Source organism: Coptis chinensis, chromosome 8 (assembly GCF_015680905.1).
Source record: "Coptis chinensis isolate HL-2020 chromosome 8, ASM1568090v1, whole genome shotgun sequence".
Taxonomy (NCBI): Eukaryota; Viridiplantae; Streptophyta; class Magnoliopsida; order Ranunculales; family Ranunculaceae; genus Coptis; species Coptis chinensis.
In genome coordinates, this window is record NC_141463.1 from 57,695,316 (window position 1) to 57,722,612 (window position 27,297).

General features: G+C 38.3%; 1 protein-coding gene across 1 annotated transcript; it reads right to left on the reverse strand.

The window, feature by feature from the left end:
* Positions 1-18,616: 18,616 nt before the first annotated feature.
* LOC147482109 (uncharacterized) lies at positions 18,617-19,042 on the reverse strand. Its single transcript, XM_086579197.1, has one exon. The coding sequence runs from the start codon at positions 19,040-19,042 to the stop codon at positions 18,617-18,619; it is 426 nt and encodes a 141-aa protein (XP_086435323.1).
* Between the last annotated feature and the right edge of the window lie 8,255 nt (positions 19,043-27,297).

Sequence of the window (27,297 nt, forward strand, 5' to 3'; positions counted from 1 at the left end):
CGCCTACAAATTTTACACCTTGCACAACACAACACTCACACACTCTCCCTTAAAAGGTATCCTAAAAAAATGAAAGTATAGTACAAAACGAGGAATATCATTAGAAACACAAATACTAAACAAAGATAAATAATAATAAAATAAATAAAAAGATTTGACGACATATACCAAGTTCATTATATACTTATCACAATACAAGAAAACAAAAGAGAAAACATCACATTTACAAAACGAAGTCAATGTCAAGACGAAAAAATGTACCTTGCATGCAGTAATATTAGCAGCATTATCCTTCCAGCATCCTCCAATATTCTCTAAGCACTCGTTTGTTTCAATCCCTTGACACATCAAGTATACATAAAAGATAAATACGAGCTCAACCATCAACCTAAACTAGCTTAATTAATAAAAAATGACTGCCCCCATCTGGAATGTGTCTAAGCTTCAGAGAGTAACTAGACTATGAAAATCCATACATGCAGTGAAGATGATTTGAAATAGGAACTAAGTGCTTATAAATGGAACAAGAGGGATGAGTTGGGGAATTAGAGAAGAGCTTAGTATTGAAACTGAATGTAAGTAAGCATGGTGACATGGAAATACTTATGAATATTTCGGCTTACCGTCACTTAGCCAAAGTTGTATTTGTATGACGAATACCAAGTTCGTGAACTTACATTTGGATTTTCCAGGACAGGGAAGATCCTTCTTCAAGCACCAAGCAACTCTGCAAAATGAATATTTTGCATGTTTATTTCTCTAGGCTAAAGTCTTTTATGAATAGGAAATATGACTGGATGATTAGGGAAGCTTATGAGTTGGCTGGTTGGGAAGGAAAACTAGAAATTTTGTTCCTATTATTGCACAGAAAGATGGTCAATTACATAAGAAACCCAACGTTAAGTGACTATAATGAAATGTAAATCTAATGGCTTAACAAATGATTATCAATGATAAACTGTAATGACAAATGAGAATCTAACAAAGCATGAAAATTGAAACATTCAGAAGACTGCCTCGAAGTAAATTTAATACTACTTACCTGCATACTTAAGCTTTCAAAAGATCATTACCGATAAAAATAAAATCATTACATAAGGACTTGCACAGGATATTATTCAGAACTGTTGATTAAGTTCTAAAGTAGATATTAAGCATTTTCAGAAGTATGGAACTGCATGGTTATTGTGAGGTGCTTGCTGGAAAATAAATGGAGAGTTTTCTCCCCCTCCTTAAAACCTTCCCATCATTTTCTTCCCTCCTTAAAACCTTCCCATCCTTTTCTTTGTACCTGCATGTGTTGGGAAATCTATGCACTACCAGTTCCTGCTAAATGGTAGGCAAGAGGTACGTATTTTCCCCCAACCAATATGACCTCTCCCTTTTTGTCTCTTCCTCTCTATTTTCGTTTCTGTTTTTGGTTTGGTCCAACCAAAACCAAAAACAAACGCACCAATCCCTCCATCTTTTTATTTTTTTTAAAAGAAAAGCCATAATCTAGAAATTCTCCAAAACTTATAATCTGGAATTTTCATTTCGTAAATTAAAACTGGAATTAATGCTTAAACAAAAAAACCATAACATAATTTTATTGATCTAAACATGTAATTCAATCAGATTATTGTTTCCACTGTCATGAAGTTTATTCAAGATAACTACCAACAACAGGAATCAAAACACGTCAAACCTCAAAAGAGTAAAAAACCAAAGACATCCTCATTTCTTTTCTTAGTAACACCTACAAATGCGTCATCGATTCTTCTAGACTTACGAGATTTTCAAAAATAAACTAGAATTTGTTATTTTTCTAATAATGAACTACAAGAAAAATACTGAAGGTACGCTTTTGTGTGTAATCGACACACAAAAAAGGAACATCCTTTACTCAATTTCAACTTTGAGTTGGCAAGAAGCTGAAACAATAAAAAAAAATAAACATCCTTTACTCTATTTTCATCTAAAACAAAAGAAAAGAGCAACCCGGCCTTAATAATAAAAAACAAAACTTTAAACATTACCTTTGATCTTTGATGAGAGAGGAATATAGTGTGAGAGAGATGGTGAGATAGGCAATGGTGACAAACGGTGAGAGAGGCGGTGGTTGGTCGGAGGGATTTTGAGAGAAGAAGACGAGAGAAATGGTGAGAAGGATGGTGAAACAAAACTGAAAAAAGAGATAAAAGATGGTTCTCAAATTTTCTTTTTCAGTTATCTCATTTTTGTTAGGGGAAATTTTGGTTCGTCGCGCCTACAATTTTAGACAAGTTTTGGACCTATCCCGTCGAAGTACCGCCGTAGGTTAAAAATCCACACATAAACACTCTGTCAGTATCTGATCCGAGATCTGACGGTCCAAACCGTGGGAATATCAACGGCTTTCACCGTGGAGAAAGATAGTAAAATTGTGTAATATGTTGCCACAGCTATTATTAGTTTTGCAACAGCAGTTAGCCGTGGCAAACGGTTCAACAGCTATAATCCGTTGTTATCGCTCCGGGCAATCCGTGGCTAAAACCCAATTTCTTGTAGCATCTATTTGATAATAATTTGATTAATAATTAGCATATTTTAACTTATTTGTAGTTGTTTTAGGTGATAACTTAGTTCCAACAAGTAGAAAACATTTAGGCTATATTTTTTTATTTTCGAATTGGTAGCAATTGTACATGTCTATAGGGTTTAGGGTTTGAATAAATACAATTCTAACTAGACTTTGAATCTAACATCTAAATTTTTACCAACAAATTAAAATTGGATTATATAATATAATTTGAACTCATTCTCCAATCTATAATAAAACGTTTATGTTATAATTTTTTATTTCGGAATTGGTAGCAACTATACTTATGTCTAGGGTTTAGGGTTTGAATTAGTACAGTTCTAACTACACTTTGAATCTAATATCTAAATTTTTACCAACATATTAAAATTGGATTAGACAATATAATTATTTAAATTAACCCGTTCTTCAATCTATAATAAAACGTTTGGGTTGTAATTTTTTATTTCAGAATTAGTAGCAACTTTACTTATGTTTAGGATTTAGGGTTTGAAACAGTATAGTTTTAACTAGACTTTATTTAAATCGATTTAACATCTAAATTTTTACCAACAAATTAAAATTTGATTAAATGATATAATTTAAACCCATTGTCCATTCCATAATAAAATATTTTGGTTATTATTTATGATTTTAGAAGGGTCCTGTTACTAACGGACCATATTGTGTTGGGCAGACCAAAAAAAAAAACAATTATTACAAGTGTGTCATTGGTCCCAAAATGTCAAAAAAAAAAAAAACAATTATTATAAGTGTGCCATTGGTCCCAAAAAGTTGTTTTGTGTTGGGCACCTCCCAAACCAACGTGAATTTCTCCTTTTCAGCCCTTCTATTCTCTTCTCTTCTCTTCTCTTCCACTATCCTAAATCTTAAACCATGAAAACTATATCCTAACACTAACATTAAACACTAGGGCTGAGTATGCACATGACTAGGGCTGAATATGCATGTGTACAGTGGCTGAATGAGAAAATTGAAACCCCAAGCTTAAACGACTCGGCTAGGTCATTCATTGTGCACACCAAACGGTCTGGTCACACCGTCTAGACTGAGTCCAAAATGATGTGGCCATGTCGTTTGGGATTTGGACTTAGAAAAATCCCCAACTATATGGCGACACCGTTTGGACTAAGTCTCTAACGATATGGCCACACCGTTTGGACTAAGTCCCCAACGATATGGCCACACTGTTTGGGATTTGAACTTTGAAAAAAATATAAATTCTGTTTTTTGGCCTCTTGACCGGTGTGAGCACATCGTTTGGACTAAGTCCCAAACAGTGTGGCCAAGTTGTTTGGGACTTAGTCCAAACGATGTGACCACACCGGTAAGTTTTTTTTCTAAGTCCAAATCCCAAACGACATGGCCACATCATTTTGGACTTAGTCCAGATGGTGTGACCAGACCGTTTGGTTTGCACAATGAACGACCTAGCCGGGTCGTTTAAGCTTGGGGTTTTCGAATACATCTTTTTAGGACCAATGACACATTTGTAATAATTGTTTTTTTTTTGGACTTTTTGGGACCAATGACACATTTGTAATAATTGCTTTTTTTTGGACTTTTTGGGACCAATGACACACTTGTAATAATTGTTTTTTTTTGGGTCTGCCCAACACAATATGGGGTCCATCAGTAACAAATACATTTTAGAATTGGTATGTAGCAACTGTACATATGTTTAGGGTTTAGCCAATACAGTTCTAACAATAATAGAACTATATTTTGAAAAAAAAAAAAAAAAAAAACCAATACAGTTCTAACTATATTTTGAATCTAGTATCTAATATCCAGTACATTTGGAAGTTAATATTCATTATCTAATCTAACACCTATTATATATATATATATATATTATTTTTTTAATTTGTAATGGTATCAAAATTTGAGATTCCTCGATATTCCCAATTTAGGGTTTAGGGTTAGACATCTCGATATTTCAATATTTCAATTATTTCAATATCTCGACATCCGAAATTGAGTTTTCATTTCGACCAATTATTTCAATATTTCAAAACAATTTTGATATTTCGACCAATTATTCAATAATTCAATACTATTTCAATATTTTGCCCAATTGTTTTTATAAAATTTCAAAATCAATTTAATTTCTTTTTAGGTTGATTTGAATTTCCCTCTCAAAATCAAACTCGAAACTCATTTTCAACTTTTTGGCTTCCCCCTCAAATTCAAACCCAAATTTTAGCCATTCTTCTACTCCCTTTCTTTCCCCACCCTCAAATCTACTTCTCTTTAAACACTTCTTCTCCATTCATAATATAAAAACTTACAAAAACTCAAAACTATGGGAGGTGGTGAACATGAAAACTCACCCAATCCACACACTTGCAAGGTAATTTGTTTGACTTATCATCTTCTCCACTTCAATTGTTTTATTTAAGTTGGGTATATGTCTAACTATTTTCTTTTTGTTGAATTTAAGTCTAATTTAAGCATATTGAAAGCTTACATTGGAATTGGAAGTGGAAGTTGACAACATATGTCATGGGTTTGGGACAAAAGTTATTGTGAAAAGGAAGGGGAAAAAAGAGGAATCGTAGAATGTTGTAATCTTCTCAATTTTATATTAATTTCGGTAACTCGTTACTACTTTACAAATACAATTTTTAGTAACTGAACACCAAAAGTTTGAGCAATTTTCAGCAACTAGATACTATTTATCAAATTAGTAACTAGATACCGAAATTGAGTTTTAATTTTGGTAGTTGATTACCGCTTTACAAATACAATTTTCAGCAACTGAATACCAATATTTTGAGCAATTTTCAGTAACTATATACCATTTATCAAATTAGGGTTACCGAAATTGAGTTTTACAAATACAATTTTCAGCCACTAAACACCAAAATTTTGAGCAATTTTTAGCAACTAGATACCATTTATCAATATTTCAATTTAGGGTTAGACATTTTGATATTTCAATATTTCACCAAATTATTTCAAATTAGGGATACAGAAATTGAGTTTTAGTAACTAGTTAATTACCGCTTTACAAATACAATTTTCGGCAACTGGACACCAAAACTTTGAGCCATTTTCAGCAATTAGATACCATTTATCAAATTAGTAACTAGATACCGAAATTGAGTTTTAATTTCGGTAGCTGATTACCGCTTTACAAATATAATTTTCAGCAACTGAATACCAATATTTTGAGCAATTTTCAGTAACTAGATACCATTTATCAAATTAATGATACCGAAATTGAGTTTTACAAATACAATTTTCAGCTACTAAACACTAAAATTTTGAGCAATTTTGAGCAACTAGATACCATTTATTAACATTTCAATTTAGGGTCAGACATCTCGATATTTCAATATTTCACCCAATTATTTCAAATTAGGGATACCGAAATTGAGTTTTAGTAACTAGTTAATTACCGTTTTACAAATACAATTTTCAGCAATTGAACACCAAAAGTTTGAGCTATTTTCAGCAATTAGATACCATTTATCAAATTAGCAACTGGATACCGAAATTGAGTTTTAATTTCGGTAACTGGTTACTGCTTTACTATTACAATTTTCAGCAATTGAACACCAAAATTTTGAGCAATTTTCTCAAATTAGGGATACCGAAATTGAGTTTTAGTAATTGGTTACCACTTTAGAAATACAATTTTCAGCAACTGAATACCAAAATTTTGAGCAATTTTCAACAACTAGATACCATTTATCAAATTAGCAACTGGATACCGAAATTGAGTTTTAATTTCGGTAACTGGTTACCGCTTTACTATTACAATTTTCAGTAACTAGATACCAACATTTTTCAGCAACTAAACACCAACATTTTGAGCAATTGTCAACAACTAGATACCACTTTACTATGCTTTGAACAGTAAATACAATGTCTTCAATTTAGAATCCCACTACCAAAATCCAATTTCTCTAAAAAACAAAGCGAAAACTCCAAACAAAGCGAGACTCGGGTTTTTTTTTTTTTTTTTTTTTTTTTTTTTTTTTTTAGGTAGTAATTTAAACGTAAAGAAAAGAGAGGAGGCGGCGGGGGTGGCTAGGAGGAGGAGAGAAGAGAAAGTCTCGAAGGTATTTTACACTGTTAGTAACCTATACTAAAAGCCTGCATACAAAGTCACCCCGTTTCAGGAGCGTGCCCCTCTAATTTTTTAGTGAACCGATTGGGTTACTCTTAACCAAAATCGGTTCCCGGGTCGGAGAGTGCCCTCTTAGGAACCGGAGCGTGTATTTAATAGGACCCTATCTATATAATAAAGCAGCTTGGTCTTTTTATGTTGTTATATCAAGCGGTCTAGGAAAAAGTTGTTTTAGAAAATCTAACTGTGAGATAATCTAATCGTAATTATGGGCATTAAAGTCAAATTATATTTTAGGAGTTTTAATTTTCTTAAACTATTACTAATCACTCGAAAAAGTAATTAAAAAGAGATTGACTTTTATTAATCTCTTTGTGGCTTCTTCCTTTTCTCCTTTTCTCTATCCCGGAACATCCTCTCATCTCATCTATAAAGCAAAATGTTCTTTCTTCCCAAACAACAAGGGTCTATTAGTTAATTCATCTCCAGAAAATAATATATAGATGGTGTTGTTCTTCAAAAAGTGGAGTGTGTTTCGTAATATCCTCAGTATAATTTCCTCCAGTGTAGAAGTTTCTCTATAATTGTCGTTTTTTTTTTTTTTTTTTTGATAAGTTTTTGAACTGTGTTAGTTATATGAGTTTTGGAAGAGTGTACCATAGCCAGCACTACAGACATCATTAATTCCGCTTGCATTTTTGCAAAAAAAAAAAAAAAGACAGTCTTTTTATTTTTTGGCTACCATGCATGCTTACAATCCCAAACTTCGGTGGAATTGGTGCTATTTATTAGCCAATTAGGACCAGTATTTATTTATTTACAAATTATGATCATTGCAAGCTAGCTACGCATGCAATACATGTACATGCTTCATTGCTTCTTCTCTCGATCTCTTTTTTATATTAACAAATTATTTTTTCTGATCTCTTTTAAAAAAAATTAAGTGCCAAAGAGTTGGAGAGAACCACAACCCATACGCCACTAAGGTGTCATGTGTAGCATTGTAACACCTCGAGATAATTAGGTGTAACATCTTATATTTTTAGTTAAAATGTTCTAATAACCAGTGTTCTTTGGTTCTTTCGAAGTAAAATAGCTTGGTTTTTTGAAGTTGTTATATTAGACGGCAAGGGCAAGGGCAAGGGCAAGGAGAAAACACTTTTGGCATAATCGAACGGTGAAGTGAGATTAACAATTAAGAAAATAAAGGATTGCCCGTAAGGTTTTCTTATTAACACTTTGTGCATCTATCATATCTTGTGATAAAAATTATGCCTCCACGAACTCTTCATTCATTCATCAAAAAAATAGTCAATACTTTTTTTTTGCAATCAATCCTCATTCAATGGAGTGGATCTTGAGTTCTATTAATCCATTTTCTTCCAATAGTTGTGTCTCCTCTCCCATTCAAAAGCATAGTTAATTAAGAACCTTAAGAACGTACACACTATTAAAAATAATGGCATGGCCTCAAAACTCTACGATAACTAAAGGAAATGTAATGACTTAGGTAGTGGCCTGGAGTTTTGAGAGTATGTTGCTTCTCATACAAAGTTCAACCACTGGAGTAACCAGCGAATGATGTACGTATAGGCCCCTTCTCAAAATAGGAGCTTCTTTTATAATTTAATTTATTCTTTGTTGTTAAATATATGTCGAATTTTTTGTATTCTCTGCCTTTTCTATTATAATTTGGCTTTGCATGGAAATACGTGATTGATAACGGAGTAATTGCTTCATATATTTAGGAAGATGCATTATAAAGTTAGGATTTGTGAGAGCCCCCCATATTAAGTCTATACTTTGTTCAAAACAAAATTTGAGCTTAGTTAAAATATTGAGCATGCATAAAATAGGAGCAACATACAAAATGTAGAAAGCTAACAATGATTGGCCATCCTAAGCATCACGCATGAGTTACTAAGGTCTTTGTGTAAGAAAGTGTTTCTTGCAAAGAAATTAGTATAAAACAAGATTTTGGACTCGGGGCATACGCCCGGAATATATTAAATATTTTGTGTGCTGAAAAGGCTTTTACAAAATATCTCACACAAAATTTTGAATTAGAATATATTTTTATTGAAAATAAACCGAAATACATTAATAAGCAGCGATTATGGTACATAAGTACTTGGAAACTAAGGGATCAAATTGAGATAGCCTCTTCACTTTGTGGTTTAGGATATTAATCAATAATTTTCAAATAGAATTATCTTAAACTCGATATAGCTTGTATAATAGTTTTCTTAGATTTATGGTGATTTAGCAGTAAATTTTCGAATCAAAATATATTTTTATTGAAAATAAACTGAAATACGTTAATGACTAGCGATTATGGTGCATAAGTACTTGGAAACTAAGGGATCAAATTGAGATAGCCTCTTCACTTTGTGGTTTAGGATATTAATCCGTAATTTTCAAATAGAATTATCTTAAACTTGATCTAGCTTGTATAATAGATTTTTAGATTTATGGTGATTTAGCGGCAAATTTTCGAATCAGAATATATTTTTATTGAAAATAAACCGAAATACGTTAATGAGCAGCGATTATGGTGCATAAGTACTTGGAAACTAAGGGATCAAATTGAGATAGCCTCTTCACTTTGTGGTTTAGGATATTAATCCGTAATTTTCAAATAGAATTATCTTAAACTCGATCTAGCTTGTATAATAGTTTTTTAGATTTATGGTGATTTAGCGGCAAATTTTTGAATCAGAATATATTTTTATTGAAAATAAACTGAAATACGTTAATGAGCATAGTACTTGGAAACTAAGGGATCAAATTGAGATAGCCTCTTCACTTTGTGGTTTAGGATATTAATCCATAATTTTTAAATTGAATTATCTTAAATTAGATCTAGCGATTTATAGTGATTTAGCGGTAAATCATCACCGCTCAGCTTACGTATTAATGTATACAAATCACTAAAACAGATTAATTATTTCCATATCCTCAAAGAATACATTACTCTCACTTGAAAAGATTTATCACATGAACGTGTCATACGAACGGGTGCCGTTATATTAAATTATTCTAAAAATTATTAGCAACTATGCATAGCTATGAGATATGAAAATTATATTAATTACTCATTTAAATTTCTTGCACCACTCTCTATAAAAATGAAGCATCATACCTTGATAAAACTCATCAACTTCTTTTTATTATTAGGTTTAACAATAAAAGTTTGATTAAAGTTTTGTGAGAATGCCCAATATGGCGAAGATAATATTGAAGCTACTTGAATAGCAAGACATTCTGAATCACAAAAAAAGAATTATGATAAACACTACTTAAAATATAAAACTATATTTGTTGAGACATTTATTCCCCTACATATAATACAAATATATTTTAGGGTTATTAGTTCAATGCATTTGCATTAATTTTTTGATTTTCTATTAATTATTCTTTGAGGTTAGTTTAATATAGCACGCTGCATCCAGTTTCCAAATTCTCATTAATTATTCTTTGAGGTTAGTTCAATGTAGTTGCATCAAGTTTCCAATTTTCTGTTAATTATTATTTGAGGTTAGTTCAGTGTAATTGCATCCACTTTTTGATTTCCTGTTAGTTAATCATTAAGGTTAATTTAGTACAGTTGCATCCAGTTTTCGATGTTTCGTTAATTAGTATTTAAGATTAGTTCATTGCATTTGCATCCAGGTTCCAATCGCCCATTAATTACTCTTTGAGGTTAGTTCAATACATCTGCATCCAGTTTTTGATTTCCCGTTAATTGTTTTTCTAGAATCTAGATTAGTTCGATAGTTTACAATTTCTATACAGTTTGCATACATGTAAGAATCTATTTTTATAAACTCACTTTCATTTTGGGTTCCTAATTACTCGTAATTACTCATGTGAGAAGGCTAAAAAAGTGGGCATTTATGCTTTGAGGTCAGTGCGATACAGTTACATCCGACTTCCGATTTCTAGTTAACTATTTTTTGAGGTTATTTCAATGCATTTGCATCCAATTTCAGATTTCCCGTTAGTTAATCTCTGATTTTAGTTTAATGCAATTGCATCTAGTTTTTGATTTTCTGTTAATTATTTTTTGAGGTTAGTTTAATGCAGTTGCATCCAATTTCCGATTTTATGTGTAATTGTTCTTTGAGGTTCGTTCAATGTATTTGCATCAAGTTTCCGATTTTCCGTTAATTATTTTTTGAGGTTAGTTCAATGTAGTTACATCAAATTTATAATTTCCCGTTAATTATTCATTTAGGTTAGTTCAATGCAGTTTCATCCAGTTTTCAATGTTTCGTTAATTAGTTTTTGAGATTAGTTCATTGCATTTGGATCTAGTTTCTGATTTCCCGTTAATAACCTTTAAGGTTAGTTCAATACATTTACATTTAGTTTTTGATTATTTATGTTTTGAGGTTAGTTCGATACAATTATATCCGGTTTCTGATTTCCCATTAATTATTCTTTGAGATTATTTCAATGCATTTGCATTTAGTTTCCGATTTTCCACCAATTATTATATGAGGCTAGTTCAATATAGTTGCATTCGGTTTTTGATTTTTTGTTAATTATTTTTTGAGTTTAGTTCAATGTATTTGCATCTAGTTTCCAGTTTCCTATTAATTATTATTTGAGGTTTGTTTGATATATTTGCATATCGTTTCCGATTTACCGTTAAATATTTTTCAAGGATTTGCATCCAATTTCTAATTTTCCGTTAGTTATTATATGACGTTAGTTTAATGCAATTGCACCCAGTTTCCGATTTCTAGTTAATTACTTTTTTAGTTTAGTTTATTGCATTTGCATAAAGTTTCCGATTTCCCATTAATTACTCTTTAAGCTTAGTTATGTATTTGAATCTAGTTTCCGATTTCCTTTTAATTATCCAATGTGGTATGTAACCATACCAACTTCTACTGATCCATCTATAAGGTCCTTGCAAACATGACAGAAAAAGTAAATTATGCTTGATTTACTATGTGGGATCATCGATGATTATCCAGTTCCCGATTTCTTATAAATTAGTTTTTAAATTATGCATGACTCACTATGTGGAATCTTCAAATATTTTCTACGAACGGGTGTTGTTATATTAATTATTCTGAAAAATATTTGTAAATATGCAAAACTATTATATATTAATATTATATTGATCACTCAACCAAATTTCTTATAATGTGAAAACCTCACTCTCTATTAAAAAAAAAAGAACTCACCTTTGATAAAACCCTTCAACTTTATTTTGTTGTTTAATAATAGAAGTTTGATTGAAATTTTGTGAGATTGCCTAATAAGGTGAAGTTCATATATATTGAAGCTACTTGAATAAGAAGGAGTTCCTAATCATACAGAAAGAGATAAGATAAACACCATTTTAAATACAAAACTATACTTATCGAGACATTCCCACAACATATAACCCAACTATGTTTTGAGGTTAGTTCAATTTATTTGCATTCAGTTTCATGAGTTTCCGTTATTTATATTTTGAGGTTAGTTCAATGCAGTTGCATCAAATTTCCAATTCTCATTATTTATTTTTTGAGATCAGTTCAATGCAGTTGCATCTAGTTTTTGATTTCTCGTTAATTATTCTTTTCGATTAGTTTAATACATTTGCATCCAATTTCCAATTTCTTGTTAATTGTTCTTTGAGGTCAGTTCAATGCATTTGCATCCAGTTTCTGATTTTCCGTTAATTATTATGTGAGATTAGTTTAATGCATTTGCATCCAGTTTCCGATTTATCGTTTATTATTTGATAAAGTTGCATTTGTATGTAGTTTCCGATTTCCCGTTAATTATTGTTTGAGGTTAGTCCAATGAATTTGCATCTAGTTTCCGATTTCCCGTTAATTATTTCTTGAGGTTAGTTCAATATATTTGAATCCAATTTATTTTATGATATTAGTTCAGTGCAATTGCATCCGGTTTCCGATTTCCCATTAATTATTTTTTAAGATTAGTTCCACGCATTTGCATCATGTTTCCAATTTATAATTAATTTTTCTTTGAGGTTAGTTCAATGCAGTTGCATCCAGTTTTCGATTTCTCATTAATTTAATCTTTGTGGGTTAGCTCAATGCATTTGCATCAAGTTTTCGATTTTTCGACAAGTAATTTTTTATGTTAGTTTGATGTATTTGCATCCAAGTTTTGATTTTTCGTTAATTATTATTTGAGGTTAGTTTAATGCAATTGTATCCATATTCCAATTTTCTATTAATTACTTTTTAAGATTAGTTTAATCTTTGCATTTGCATCCAGTTTTCGATTTCCCGTTAAATATTATTTGAGGTTAGTTCGATGCATTTGCATCCAATTTTTGCTTCCCCATTAATTGTTTTTTGATGTTAGATTCATTTAGTATTATATATATTTTAAAATATTTGTCATTATTGCTTTGCCGTATTTTTTTTTCCATTTTCTATTATATAATTTGTGATGTTATTTTTTGTATAATTGTTTTTAACTATGTTTTGAGGCCGTATTAAGGATATATTCCAAATAAGTCGGTGCTTTATCATAGACACTAAAATTGTATGATTTGTAATAGGAAATTAGTTTCTACAAATCATCTATTTTTTAGCAATTTTTTTTTATTTGATCAAATATATAAGAATTGGAACACTAAAAGTGTTTGATTTGTAATAGAAAATTAATTTTTACAAATCACCTATTTTTTAGCAATTTTTTTTATTTGATGAAATATATAACAATTGAAAATACACTCAAACTCTCAAAATATAAGAATTAGAAATATACTCAAACTCTTCAAAGAGGTTCCATGTATGTGGAATTGTAGGCTATTAGAAAAGACAATATTTCATATTAGAGTGCCACATAAGAGAGAGAGAAAACTAACTCTCATATTAGAGTGCCACATAGGAAAGAGAAAATCCTCCATTAGAAGTCTCTGCTTTAGTATATAGATAGTAGATAGTAGATGCTAAATTTAGACATGCGTTTATTTTGCTAAATTTATCTCTAATGATAATCCAGTGGCATCTCCACGGATTAAATTCTAGTATAATACAAAATAGCTCAGTTTTTAAACAAAGTTATAAAAGCTTAAGTGGTGGTCCCTCGGGATTTGTGTAGTTAGACTTTCTAAAAATTAAAATCCTACTATTTAGGAGACAATCTAGGAAGCAATCTTTCTTGATTTATTTTTTTGTAGATGCTATTTTTGCTACCACATATAGTTCTCATCACACATAGTTCTCATTTTTGTTACCTGACTAGATGCCGTTTTCCTTTCTTCTAATGTATGAGGGCCATAACCAGTGCAATTCAAAACTGGGTTTCTTTATGAAATTGATCATAAACAAATGCCCTTAAAATTCTGTATACTCTCCAAGTCCAACCTATGAGATTACTAGTATTATCCTTTCTCTTCTCTCTCTCTCTCCCTTCTCGTTTCTTTTCCTCATTTTCTTTTTCCTCTCTTTTTCTTTATATCTTCTCTCCTCTTCTAACCGCTCCCTTTCGTTCGTTCATCTCTCCTCATCCTATGTTTCCTACCTCTCCACCTGTCCCTTAATATACACTGCAGTTCTCGGCAGTTAGGTTTCCGGGGCTTCAATCCGCTGCAACCTGTCTTATCTTCCCTATTCTGCATATGGCCCACTCGCCACCAATGACATTTTACGTCACCTACATTGACCACTATAGATCTCTCCACCTGTCCCTCAATATACACCGCAGTTCTCGGCAGTTAGGCTTCTGCGGCTCTAATCCGCTGCAACCTATCTTCTCTTCCCTATTCCGCATACGGCCCACTTGTCACCAATGACATCTTATGTCACGAATATGACCACTATAGATGCCCTCTCTCCGTCCTATTGAAAGTCCGCGGATATACAATGGGGCCGAGACCTACCTTTCTCCAGGCGTGGCATATCTCTGATATTTTAAGCTGTTCCACCTGTTGCATGACACATGTTCCATTGTAATCGCCATGTGGGAACGGCACACACGCATCTGAACCTGACTTTTTAATTTTCGAGACCCCATGCATCACATTTCCCCTGGTCCCTTTTTTAACAATTCCCCTTTTACCCCTGTCTCTTCAAATCCCGCTCAAACCCTTCACTTTCCCCAAAACCCAAAACCCCTCATTTTTTGTTCAAATTTCCATTCTTCACTTTTCATCTTCCTCAACTCCTTCAACTTCTTCTCTACCGTTCCTCAATCTCTTGGATCCTTCTAGCACCGATTGTGTCTCTTTTTCAGTCACTCCGTCGCCTTGGCTACTGTGCACCTTAGGTTTGTTCTTCGCCTTCTCTCTTCCCCTCGTTTATTTGCTATACTTAATTTTCGGTACTGTTCCGCACTCTTTCCTTCTTTCATAGCTTGTATTCTCCCCCATTGCTTCACATGATCCATCTTAGTGTCAATTGTAGCATGTCAGGATCAGATTCGGTGGATACCTCCGCCACCAGATTCGATGGATCTGGGGCCTCTACTTCGAGATCTAGCCACTCCACCGTGGACAGGTCGGAATCTCCGGCCTCTGGCTCTGCCAGCCCGGCCGCATCCTCCCCCACCATCATATTATCGCCACCCTAATCTAGAAGCAGTTAAAACCGCTTATGGCATCCCAGATGACGTGACGTGTTATTAGAGTACGTGACTGGCATCACCCATTTTCCACACTTGGTAAAACTGCGGCCCGGACGCCTTGTCGTGACTGTTGGTCAGATAGCGGCCGGTTTGCGTTTTTCCTTAACTCTTCTCGATATCGAGGTATGCAACCATTTCAACATTCCGCCTTGTCAAGGCATAGGTAACTTCTGGCGGGTTATGTATGCCGCTAACCATTATAACAAATCCCACACTCCTAAAATCCAACTCCGTGACATAATCACTCATTACTATATGAAAAAGAGCACCAAATTTGGAAGTGTAGGGTATTTATCCTTTTGTACACGTCCGCGGAAGAAGTATTTTGTTCCCCGCATTACAACTTCTGACAAGGTGTGGCACCACTATCCATTGTATGTGTCTGGAAGTTTTATTTCCGCGGACCTCCCTTCAGATGTTTCTCTAAGGCACCTCAATTTCCTTACAAGTGGTAAGTAAAACCCTTTGATCTGCAGTGCTTCCGTATAACTTTGATTTTAATATGTCTTCTTTCTGTGACCCAGGCTGGAAACCAAATTCGCAATCTCAATTCTATGCCGGCATCTCCTCTGAAATTTTCCAAGGGCTCCGTGATCTAGGGAGTAACCAGTGTGAGGTTCTCGACATAGATATAGGTAACCCTCTTTTGCTTGACCCCTCTCTAAAAGACATAGGTAAGTACCAAGGTCCCCTTCACCGTTTGCCGCCCCCCAAAGAACGAAAAACCCAAATCTTCTCCACTTCCCAAAAGAAAATGTAAAGCTCACCGGTCTTTCGGATACACCACCAAGATCTCCCACTTGCAAGCCGTTGCCTAACGAGCCGTCGCTCAATCCCACACTCCCCCTACAGATATTGCCCCCTCTTCCTGTTTTGCTTTAGCGGATTGGGAAGATGATTTTGCCCACCCTTATTCTCCTATTCCTGCCACTAACATGTCCTCCAGCAAACTCAAACTCTGGGCAAGCGACTCAGAAGGTGATGAGTTCATTGACGTTGCGGCCAAGAGCCCCCCAGCAAAAAAGGCCAGGACCGCGCCTCCGACCCCTTCTGAACCATTGACTGACTCGATGCGGCCCTTGGCTCCATCTCGCCGCCCTGGGAAGGAGTCCCATTCATATGACCCCCAATTTAAGGCCAGAGATCGAGATATAAATATCCGCGATTCGGCCCTTGACAACCCCACTGTCGCGGCGTCTTTGTTCTTCAGCTCTCATCTTCCCAGAGACCAAGCATACGGCGACTCAGGCTCATTCACCTCTCACAGAGCATCCATCTACACCGGCTGGGAAAAGGTGTGTTTTACTTTCCCCTTTTCCGTTCTTTTCCTTATAACCCTTTTTAACAAGTATTTTCCTTCCATCTCCACTTTCTTAGTTGAGTCTGGATATCGGCTATGTGGTGCGCGGACTGACCAACACCCTAGAATCACTGGAGGTCGCAAAACAGGAGATTAACGGTCCTGATGGGTGGAAAACCAAGCATGACAAGCTGGAGAAGGACCGGGATGATCTTCGAATCGTTGCTATGAAGGCCCAAAAAGCTCTCAAGCAAGTTGAGGATAAGCACCGTTGACTATGTAGCGGGAGTCACCTCCAAAATGGAGAGTCAAAGGGAGATGGATAAACTCGCTACTCAAGCCAATGTGGACAAGGCTGTGAAGGACGCGGCAGACATATTCATAATCCTAGCTGAGAGGAAGATTGCCCATGAACTAAAGAACCAACTTGAAGAGCTTACTATGGTCGATCATCTACTTCCCATTTTGCCTCCAGTCCAAGTCCCTAATACTCAAATTTCCTCGCCATCTCTCGTTGTTCCCGAGGTTGCTACCCCAGTGCTACCCCTAGGTACTTCCAGCGCGGTCCCCTCCCCAATTGAGGTGGATGATGATCCTAACACTGCGGTGGAAGTGGCTGAGGTTTATTCCCAGAAGGAGGGGGTTGAAGGGCAGCAGTGAATCATTGAAAAATGTAGTTTTGTACTTTTGTTCTTTTGAAGTTCACCACTTTAACATTACACTTTTGAAGTTTGTATATTTATATTCTATGCCTGGTTTTCTGGGTATGCCCAGCAAGTCCTTAACCAAATGTAATTTGTCTTCCATTTTTACTTCACCTCCTTTAGGCTCATAGTATGGGATCACCCCTTCATTGTTCGTGCGAGCGGTCATAATGCTTCTTACTTCCCATTATAGAAGGTTGAACTTATGCCCAGGACATGTTTCACAATTAATGAGGTATTAGCCCTCGATTATTTCATCCCATTGCAATTTATTGTCACTGTGAAGCCTGACGGGAGCAACACGATTTGCCCCAAGTTGTTTTGGACCCCTGTTCTGCAAAGGCTCTTCCCCCCCCCATGCTGTCTTTTGATGGCTATGAAGCTTGGTTGGGGCAACCCAACTTGCCCCCAAGTTGATTTGGACATATAGTCCGCTAAAGGCTCCTCCCCCCCGGTGTCTTTTGTCGACTATGAAGCCTGGTAGGGGCAACTCCACTTGCCCCCAAGTTGATTTGGACCTGTAGTCCGCGAATGGCTCTTCCCCGGTGTCTTTGGTCGGCTATGAAGCCTAGTGGGGAAACTCGACTTGCCCTCAGGTTGATTTGGACATATAGTCCGCGAAAGGCTCTTCTCCCCCGCTGCCTTTGGAAGGTTGTGAAGCCTGGTTGGAGCAACTCAACTTGTCCCCAAGTTGATTTGGACATATAGTTCGCGAATGGCTCCTCCTCCACGGTGTCTTTGGTCGAATGTGAAGCCTAGTGGGGCAACTCGACTTGCCCCCAGGTTGATTTGGACATATAGTCCGCGAAGGGCTTTTCCCCTCTCGCTGTCTTTGGACGGCTGTGAAGCCTGGTGGGAGCAACTCAACTTGCCCCCAAGTTGATTTGGACATATAATCTGTGAAGGGCTCCTCCCCTCCACTGTCTTTGGTTGGCTGTGAAGCCTAGTGGGGGCAACTCGATTTGCCCCCCAAGTTGAGTTGGACACATTGTCCGCGATCATATTTCCTCATTCCATACACATGCTACCATTGGAAGAAGTGCGTTCTTTATTTCAAGGATATAATAATCACAGTACAAGATATCATTCCTCGACTCACATATCTCTATTTAAAAGCAAATATCTTTTCTCTCAATTGAAAAACTAAACAAGGCTTCCGTTATGAAACTTTTTCAGCATTCTTATGTTCCATGGTTTATCTATCTTTCCCCCTGCTGAAGTTTGCAGCCTGTAAGTCCCAGAAGTACCCTTCTTCGTCACGACATATGGTCCTTCCCAGTTTGCCTTCATTCTCCTTCTTGGTGGCTGGTGTAACCTGTCGCAGCACCAAATCCCCCATTTTGAAACTTCACGGCGTCACCCGCTTATTATATTGTCTCTGCAACCTCCGATGATACTCCTCCAACCGGTATGCGCGCTATTTCTCTTTTTTCCTCTATGAAATTCAACTCAGTGGTCAAGATCCTCTCATTTTTTCCCGATTCCACAGCTTTGGTTCTTATCATTTTCTCTATCATTTCCAATGGTATCACTGCCTCTACTCCATATGCCATTGAGAATAGTGATTCATTTGTGAAGGTTCGCGGTGTTGTGCGATAAGCCCATAGTACGTGATTCGGCCAGTCAGCCCATGCTCCCTTCCACTCCTCCAGCTTTCTCTTGAGATTATCCATTATGATTTTATTTGATGACTCTGCTTGTCCATTTCCTTCCGGATTGTAGGGGGCTGAGAACCCTTGCTTCACTTTGAACACCTGAAGGAACTTTCGGACCTTCCCCCCAGTAAATTGCATTCCATTATCCGCGATGATCGTATGTGGCAATCCAAACCTACAAATGATATTCTCTCACAGAAACTTGTTCACATTTTCTTCCTTGACTTGTTGTAGTGCCACTCCTTCAACCCACTTGGTAAAATAGTCGGTTGCAGCTAACATAAACCTCCTTTTACCGCTCACCATGGGCAGAGGTCCAACTATATCCATTGCCCACATGGCGAATGGCCATGGGCTGAACACACTATGTAACGGCTCAGCTGGTGAATGTATCAGTGGTGCAAATCTCTGGCATTTTTCATATCTCTTGGCATACTCTGTGGCATCTCTCTTCATATATGGCCAAAAATACCCCTACAATATCAATCTGTGTGTGGTTGTTCGCCCAACTGAGTGACTTCCACAATCACCTTCGTGTACCTCGGCCAAAACCTCTTGAACTTGCTGCGGCCCTATGCATTTTAACATTGGTCCGCTGAAACTTCTCCTATACAGATCCCCATCTAGTAAGGTGTATCTTTGACTCACCTGTTCCATTTTACGTCTCTCTTGTTTGTTTTCTATCTCTACTCCCATCAAGAAAGTTTTGATGGTCGTCATCCAACCTGGATCCTTCTCAGTGGTAAGCCAAACACCCTCTTCCTCTGTGGTAGTTGGTTTACTCAATACCCTTACTTCAATAGATCTACCCTCTGTCCCTGGCAATACTGCCGCCACATAAGCCAATGCATCGGCATGTCTATTCTCTCCACGGTTTAAGTGTGTAAACTTAATCTTATTGAATTTTCTTGCTTTTCTATGTAGGACCTCCAGGTATCTCACTATCCTTAGGTAGCGGGCCACAAACCCCCCATTTACTTGACAAACTATCAAGTTAGAATCAAAGTAAACATATAGTTCGCTCACCCCCAGATCTTGTGCCAAATCCAATCCTGCTATTATTGCTTCGTACTCAGACTCATTATTAGAAGCCGCAAATTCCAGTTTCATCGATAACTCTAGCCTAGTGTTCTCAGGCGTTACCAGGACGACGCCTATTCCGTTCCCTATATCTGTAGCAGAGCCATCCGCGAAAACTCTCCAACCGTTCCGTGTATCCCACGGATCCAAGGGATCTGTTTGGGTGCTATTTCTTAGGTGTCATATACCACCCCCTCGAACGATACCGTCTGCAGGCACAAGTGAGCAATACTTCTGGGCATCTTTCCTTGGGGGGCGGTGTATGTACCAAGCACCTTTCTCACTCCATATCAACTTCTCCAACAAGATCATTGGTGTGTTTGCGTGAGTTCTCACCCAAACATAATTGGCGCCGTCTGTGGGGACATGGTTTAAATACAGCAAACCGCTATAGAAGGTTTAACAAAGATCACCCCAGAATGTGGCCACACTGAAGAAACTACTCCCCAATTCGACAGCTTAGCTTGTATTATCGGCACAGGTCTCCAATCCATCCAAGAAACAAACAAAATTTGGAAGTACGCAACAATTGGGGGCGACCACACAGTGAGATGCAGCATAGTGAAGTTACTCCTCAAGTTGAAAATCAAAATGTTCTCAAGTTGAAAATCAAAATATCACAGGAGCAACATTCACAAACCAACAATCAAACATTATCAAGAAAACAATAAGCAATGCGAGTGTGGTGGAAACTCAATGGAAGGATCTTGCATACAAAATGCAGAACTGGGGGCAACCGTAAGAAATCAACGTCAAGAAGTTGTATAATCTGGCGAAAAACATTAAAGAACCCCACAAAGACTGGTCAAGAAGTCGTTCTTAAAGAAAACTGAAGATTGCAGATCCCTCAGGGGAAAGATACAGAAGCTAGTTGAAAATGGGCGGTTAGACGAGTTTTTACTTTCAAAGACTGTGAAGCACTAGGTGTAGAAGTGGTCATAACATGACAAGATCATTGAATGTTGATTATAGTGCATCAGAAAGGTGGACAACATCCACCATAAGACGCAATGCTGGATGCCAAGATCAGGACCTCAGAGACGAATTGCAACATGACCTTAGACATGGGTTGAATGCAGCAAACCGATACAGACAGGTTAACGAGGGTCATGCACTTGCATCCCTAATGGCAGATTTCCCTATCGATGATTTTGTCCATGAAGTAAACTAAGACAACGATATCTATAGCGAAATGACTATAGTTGGGGGCGAGGAAGCCCTGCCAAAACATACTGACCATTCATCCGATTCATGGATTGTTTACACGGATGGCTCACATAACAAATCCGACTCTGGATTAGGATGTGTTTTTATCAAGCCAGATAAATAAACTGTAGTAGCCATATTCAGGGATGTATCACATAAGTACTGGGCCAAGAGATAAGGCCCAGACCATAGTGTGCATTGGGCCCAGAAAATAGGCCCAGGACCAAACTATGTCCGATGAGTAACCCTAAGAGAGGGATATAAAAAGGAAGAGGAGGGGAGATAGAAAAGGGGGGCTGAGAATGGAGGCAGAGAGGGGTGAGGAGGGTGAACTACGGCGGCTTGATCCCGAAAGGGTACGTAGGCAACCTAATTGGTGCAGCCGATCTAAAAGAGAGCGAGAGTACGAGTAAATTAGGAGGTCGCGGTATTGTGGTGCGACAAATGGCGCCGTCTGTGGGGACTCGATGAGTAGAGATGGGGGGTGAGAAAAAATGTGGTCGCGATCGCTATTCGGGGTTTGGGGTTTAGAAAAACTAGAGAAAGGTGGGACCTTTCCAGAGAAGCGTAACAGAGAGAAGACGGAAGTTAACAGGAGTACATTGAAGACACTCGTAGAAAAATGTCTTGCTTATCATCTCCACCAATTCCAACACTATCATCTCTCCAACCCCAAAACCCAAACCCAACAAAGAAGAACGGCTATACACTTCACTCAAGTCACTCAAAACACCAACCCAAATCAAAACCCTCCACGCTCAAATCATCAAAACTGGTTTAACACAAAACGACCTTGTCTTCGGTCAACTCTTCTTATGTCGCTCTGTTTCCAATACCAGGAACTATGCTCGTCACCTTTTCGATAAACTCCATCACCCCAAACTCTTCTTTTACAATGCGATGATTAAAGGCTACTCACTACACGACTTCCATCAAGATGCATTGACTTTATACACTAATGAGGTATCGTTTTGTTACTTGTGATTCTTTTACTTTTCTGGTTGTTTTAAGATCGGTTTCTACTTTTGGAAAGATCCACATTGGCAAAGAGTTGCATGGACTTGTTTTAAAAATGGGTTGTCTTTGAAAGACGATCGCTCGATTTGCTTTGATAGATATGTATTGTGCTTGTGATTTGTCGAGTTATGGACGTTGGGTGTTTGATAAGATTGTTGATAAAGATGTTATTTGTTGGAATACTATGATAGCTGGATTTATAAAATGTGGGGAGTATGGGTAGGCGAAAGAGGTTTTTGAACTGATGCCTGTTAGGAATGTTTCGAGTTGGAATACTATTGTGGATATTGTAAATGTGGGAAATGCGAGGAAGCTATTTATTTGTTTTGGCAAATACTGGTGTCTGATTTGGTTCCCAATGAATTCACGTTTTCTAGCGTCTTGCGGTCTTGTTCTTCTTTGGAGGATTTTGTGTTGGGGATTTGTATTCAGATTCGGAAGATAAAACGCGGGTTTGAGTTGAATCCAGTTTTGGGGAGTGCTTGTGAAATATTTAAGGCTATGGGTTGTGGTGATGTAATTTCTTGGATGACGATGATCTCTTCATGGGTAACAGCTCGGGAATGGGGCCTGGCTCTAAAGCGTTACTGACGGATGATTAAGGAAAATTATATTCCTGCAATTGCTATAGTTGGCCGGCCAAATGTTGGTAAAAGTATCATTTTGAATGCATTAGTTGGAGAGGACAGGACAATTGTTAGCCCTATTAGTGGTACTACTCGAGATGCAATTGATACAGAAGTTACTAGGACAGATGGTCGAAGTTCAAGCTTATTGACACCGGGATTAGAAGGAGGGTAGTGGTCGTTTCATCCGGTAGCCCAGAGAGGCATTATCGATGAATCGGGCACTTCGGCTATTCGTCGCGGGGATGTCGTTGCTCTTGGTATTGAGGCTCGGCTTGTATAACAGGGCGGGATTACAAGATTCGCGGAAAGAATCGAGAGAGAAGGGGAAAGGTTGTGTAATCTTTGTTAACAAATGGGATACCATACCAAATAACAACCTAGGTTTACACCTCGGGTTCCGGTTTTTTGCATCTTTGTGATTAAATGGTGAATAGAAGTAATTGTTATTGAAAATAAAATAAAGACGCGATCAATATGATGGATAAGGATAAGAATAAGAACAGTAATAAGATCGATCTTATTGCATTTGGATGAAGAAAGTTGCAACAGCTTTAGGAAGAAGCGTAACACCAAAGCCAAATCATCCTCTAGTAAAAATGCCAAGTCCGTAAATGAGGAGGGAGGTGATGCTATCACGACTGGCGGCATCTTCATCAAAATGACACCTGCATCGCCAAGGGTAGCCGAGGGTGGCAATAACTCTGAATCGATGACCATTGATCGTTCTCGAGCCCATTGGAAACGTTACCCGACAAGAAGTTGTGATGGAGGAAGTCGCCTTAGCGGATGGGCAAAAGCAAATGTTGATTTGTTTGTTTGAGGGATGTTGGGAATGTCGAAGGAGAAAGCAAAGTGTGAGTGTTGAGCATGAGGAGGTAGCGGATAGTTCATTGGGACCTTCGGATAAGTCGGGTTCTAGTCGAGGCTTAATCTGTGGATGGTCTTTGAGTTGGCATCTGTTGATTCATTGACCTCGCATGTTACAATATTGCGGGAGGATCGAAATGAAGAAAAGGATTCACTTGTTTCACTTTCACAAGAATTATTGCCGGATATGTCCTCTAAGAAAGAAATGGAAGAAATGGGTCCATTAATATTAATCAAAGGGCAGAATTTATGCAGGGGGCATCGGGAAGAAGAAGTTAGTTCTAAGCCGAACGAAAACTACGCCAAGATACCGAAAATGGTGTTTGTCTTTGTCTTAGAGAGTCTCAAACAACAGCTCTACTCCACGGTTGTTGCAAAAAGATTTCTTCCATTTGCAACTTGCGGAACAGCAATTTGAACTTCGAGGATTTTGATCATCGTGATAGTCGGTTGCTGAATGAAATATCTAAGCTAAATTCTATACTCCAAGAAACCAAAGACTGCAATACTAGTCTCAATTGTGGAGCTTGCACATTGCGGTATGATCTCCAAAACATGGCTGGCTGGGAAGAGATTGAAAGACAGTTTTCATCGGTGCTAGGGAAGAGCTCGCTTTGTAAGTTTGATCTCCAAGCCATGGCCATCGGAGAGACGAGCTTGAAACACATTTTGCTATTGCTACTGGAAGAGCTTGCAAAGTGTAAATCTGATCTCCAAGACATGGCTGATGGGAGGGAGGAGCTTGAAACACGGTTTGCTTGTGCTTCTGAAGAGACCGGAGAAATTACAGCCGGGGCTTCGAAAGGCAAACTCAACTACAAAGGTCGGTGAGGAGTTGGAAAACCTTTTGGCGGAAGTAGCTAGTTTCGGGGTTCAAAGGAGGCTTTAGAAACTGAAAATGTCAACTTATCGCGAGAATCTGGATTTGCAAAAATTGATGAGAAGAAACCGGTCGAGGAGGAGAAAATGCATTTTGTTTGTGAGAATGAGAGTATTTCAGCTTCGGCTTCTTGAACAGCAGGAGCACTTCTCCAAGTAGAAGTTTTGCAAAAGGATGTGGGGAAAAATTATCTATGTTGGAGAAAGAGGGGAGCTTCACTCTTGCGTAAGTTATGGAGATGGTTCAAACCTTGATGCATCTGTTGGAAGATCGCCCGACACCAAAGAATTCAACCGTCCAACTGATGCCATAAATATGGGCAGCCGTGTTCTTGATTCGAGTTAATCTTTGCAACCAAAATGATTGAGGATCTGCAGCAGAAACTTGGAACAACATCCAAAGGTCTCATGAAGATGCACGTTCTTTCAAATCACTAAATGAGAAATTCTCCGACTTGCATGTAAGGAATGGACTAGCTTTGGAAATACCGGGACCGATTTATAGTGAGCTTAAACAGTTAACACTTAGCGTATGTGAAGATGCCTAAGTGAATGGGTTGGATCTTAAAGAAGAAAATTTGTTTGATCTCCTACATCCCGGTAACTTCATATACCTCTTGAATCGAATGAGAGAGCTTGCTTGGCGAGAGCTTGCTAATTAAGTCGGCAAATGCCGAAATGGAGTTCAAGTTGATTGATATAACACAAGATGTTGCGAGAACCGAGGAAGAATAGTGTTGATTCAAAATCCTTCCTTAAGTTGGTGGAAGATGTCGGTATGTAGTACAGTTTGAATGACATGGACGCCGACTCCGATAATCCGTCCGATCTCATATCCGAATCTTTGATTGCTTCTCTTGTTCGAAATACACCGAAGCTAGTGAACAAGTCAGCTTTTGTAGGGAAGAGTTTGGGTGAAGGAGATGGAAAATAGTGAATTACAAGCCGAAGGTGCACCAGCTTAAGTTCCTTGAGTTCTCAACAGAAGCGGAAATCACATCTTCGAGAAAGTTTGGGAAAGATGGAGCATCTTGTAGAAGCTCTTCGCTCTCGAAGTTACTGAGCCAAAGGAGTTGAACTTGAGCAATCTGAGAAGAGGGTATCTTACGTCAGGGAGAAGCTTAGCATTGCTTTGCGCGAAAAGGAAAAGGCTTGGTTGTGCGGGGAGATAATCTAAAGCGATCTCTCTCGGAGATGTCATCTGAACTTGAGAGGTGCTCACAGGGAGGTGCACTTTAAAGACACTAGACTTGGAATGTTGAAACCAAACTAAAAGCCTATTCAGAGGCGGTGAACTTGTTGAAGCTTTGGAATCTGAAGCTTTCATACATTCGAACTCGCCAATCGCGCATTACGAGATTCGTTTCTTCTTAAAGATTCTGTTCTTCAGAGGATTGAGGAGGTTTTGGAACAAATAGAATTGCCTGAGCATTTTCATTCTGGAGATATAATTGAAAAGATTGAGTGGGATGAGCCCTCCGCGGATCAGTGATGCTAGAGATACATGGGGCAATGAGAGAGCCCCAACCGGCGACAACCCGGTCGAGCCCGTGGAGTGGGATGAGCCCTCCGCGAATCAGAGACGCTAGAGATACATGGGGCAATGGGAGAGCCCCAATCGGCGGCAACCCGATCGAGACCGCGAAGTGGGATGAGCCCTCCGCGGATCAGAGACGCTAGAGATACATGGGGCAATGAGAGAGCCCTAACCGGCGACAACCCGGTCGAGACCGCGGAGTGGGATGAGCCCTCCGCAGATTAGAGATGCTAGAGATACATGGGGCAATGAGAGAGCCCCAACCGGCGACAACCCGGTCGAGCCCGTGGAGTGGGATGAGCCCTCCGCTAATTAGAGACGCTAGAGATACATGGGGCAATGGGAGAGCCCCAACCGGCGGCAACCCGGTCGAGACCGCGGAGTGGGATGAGCCCTCCGCGGATCAGAGACGCTAGAGATACATGGGGCAATGAGAGAGCCCTAACCGGCGACAACCCGGTCGAGACTGCGGAGTGGGATGAGCCCTCCGCGGATTAGAGATGTTAGAGATACATGGGGCAACGAGAGAGCCCCAACCGGCGACATCCCGGTCGAGCCTGCGGAATGGGATGAGCCCTCCGCGGATCAGAGATGTTAGAGATACATGGGGCAATGAGAGAGCCCCAACTGGCGACAACCCGGTCGAGCCCGCGGAGTGGGATGAGCCCTTCACGGGACAGAAAGGCAAGAGACAGGCAGGTCAAAGAGAGTAGACCTAGAGCCTGGTTGAGCCGCAGGTCGGAGTTACAAGAGATATGCGGACATGAGATCTGAATCAAACATGGGGGCAAGCTGGGTTGGCCCTCATCAGGCTTCTTTCCAGAACAGAGACAGTAAGGGTGATGAGTCTTCCGCAAGCCGGAGTTCCAAACTGCAATTGGAAGGGGACGAGTCCCTTTGCGGACGGGATATTGAGGTCCATGAGTAAGGGCAAAGGGGATGAGCCCTTTGGCGGATACAATGTTGAGTTCTGTGAAAGGGTGAGACACTCCGTGCACATAGTAGTAAGTTATGTGGAGGAGAGTTTATGGCCGGGACAAGACACTCCGCGGGTACGATAGTGAATTTTGTAGATGAGAGTGGATAGCTGGGGTGAGACACTTCGCAGGCATGAGGATTGAGTTTGAAGAGTGAGAGAGAAGGGGATGAGACCTTTCGTGGATACGCTAATGAGTTAT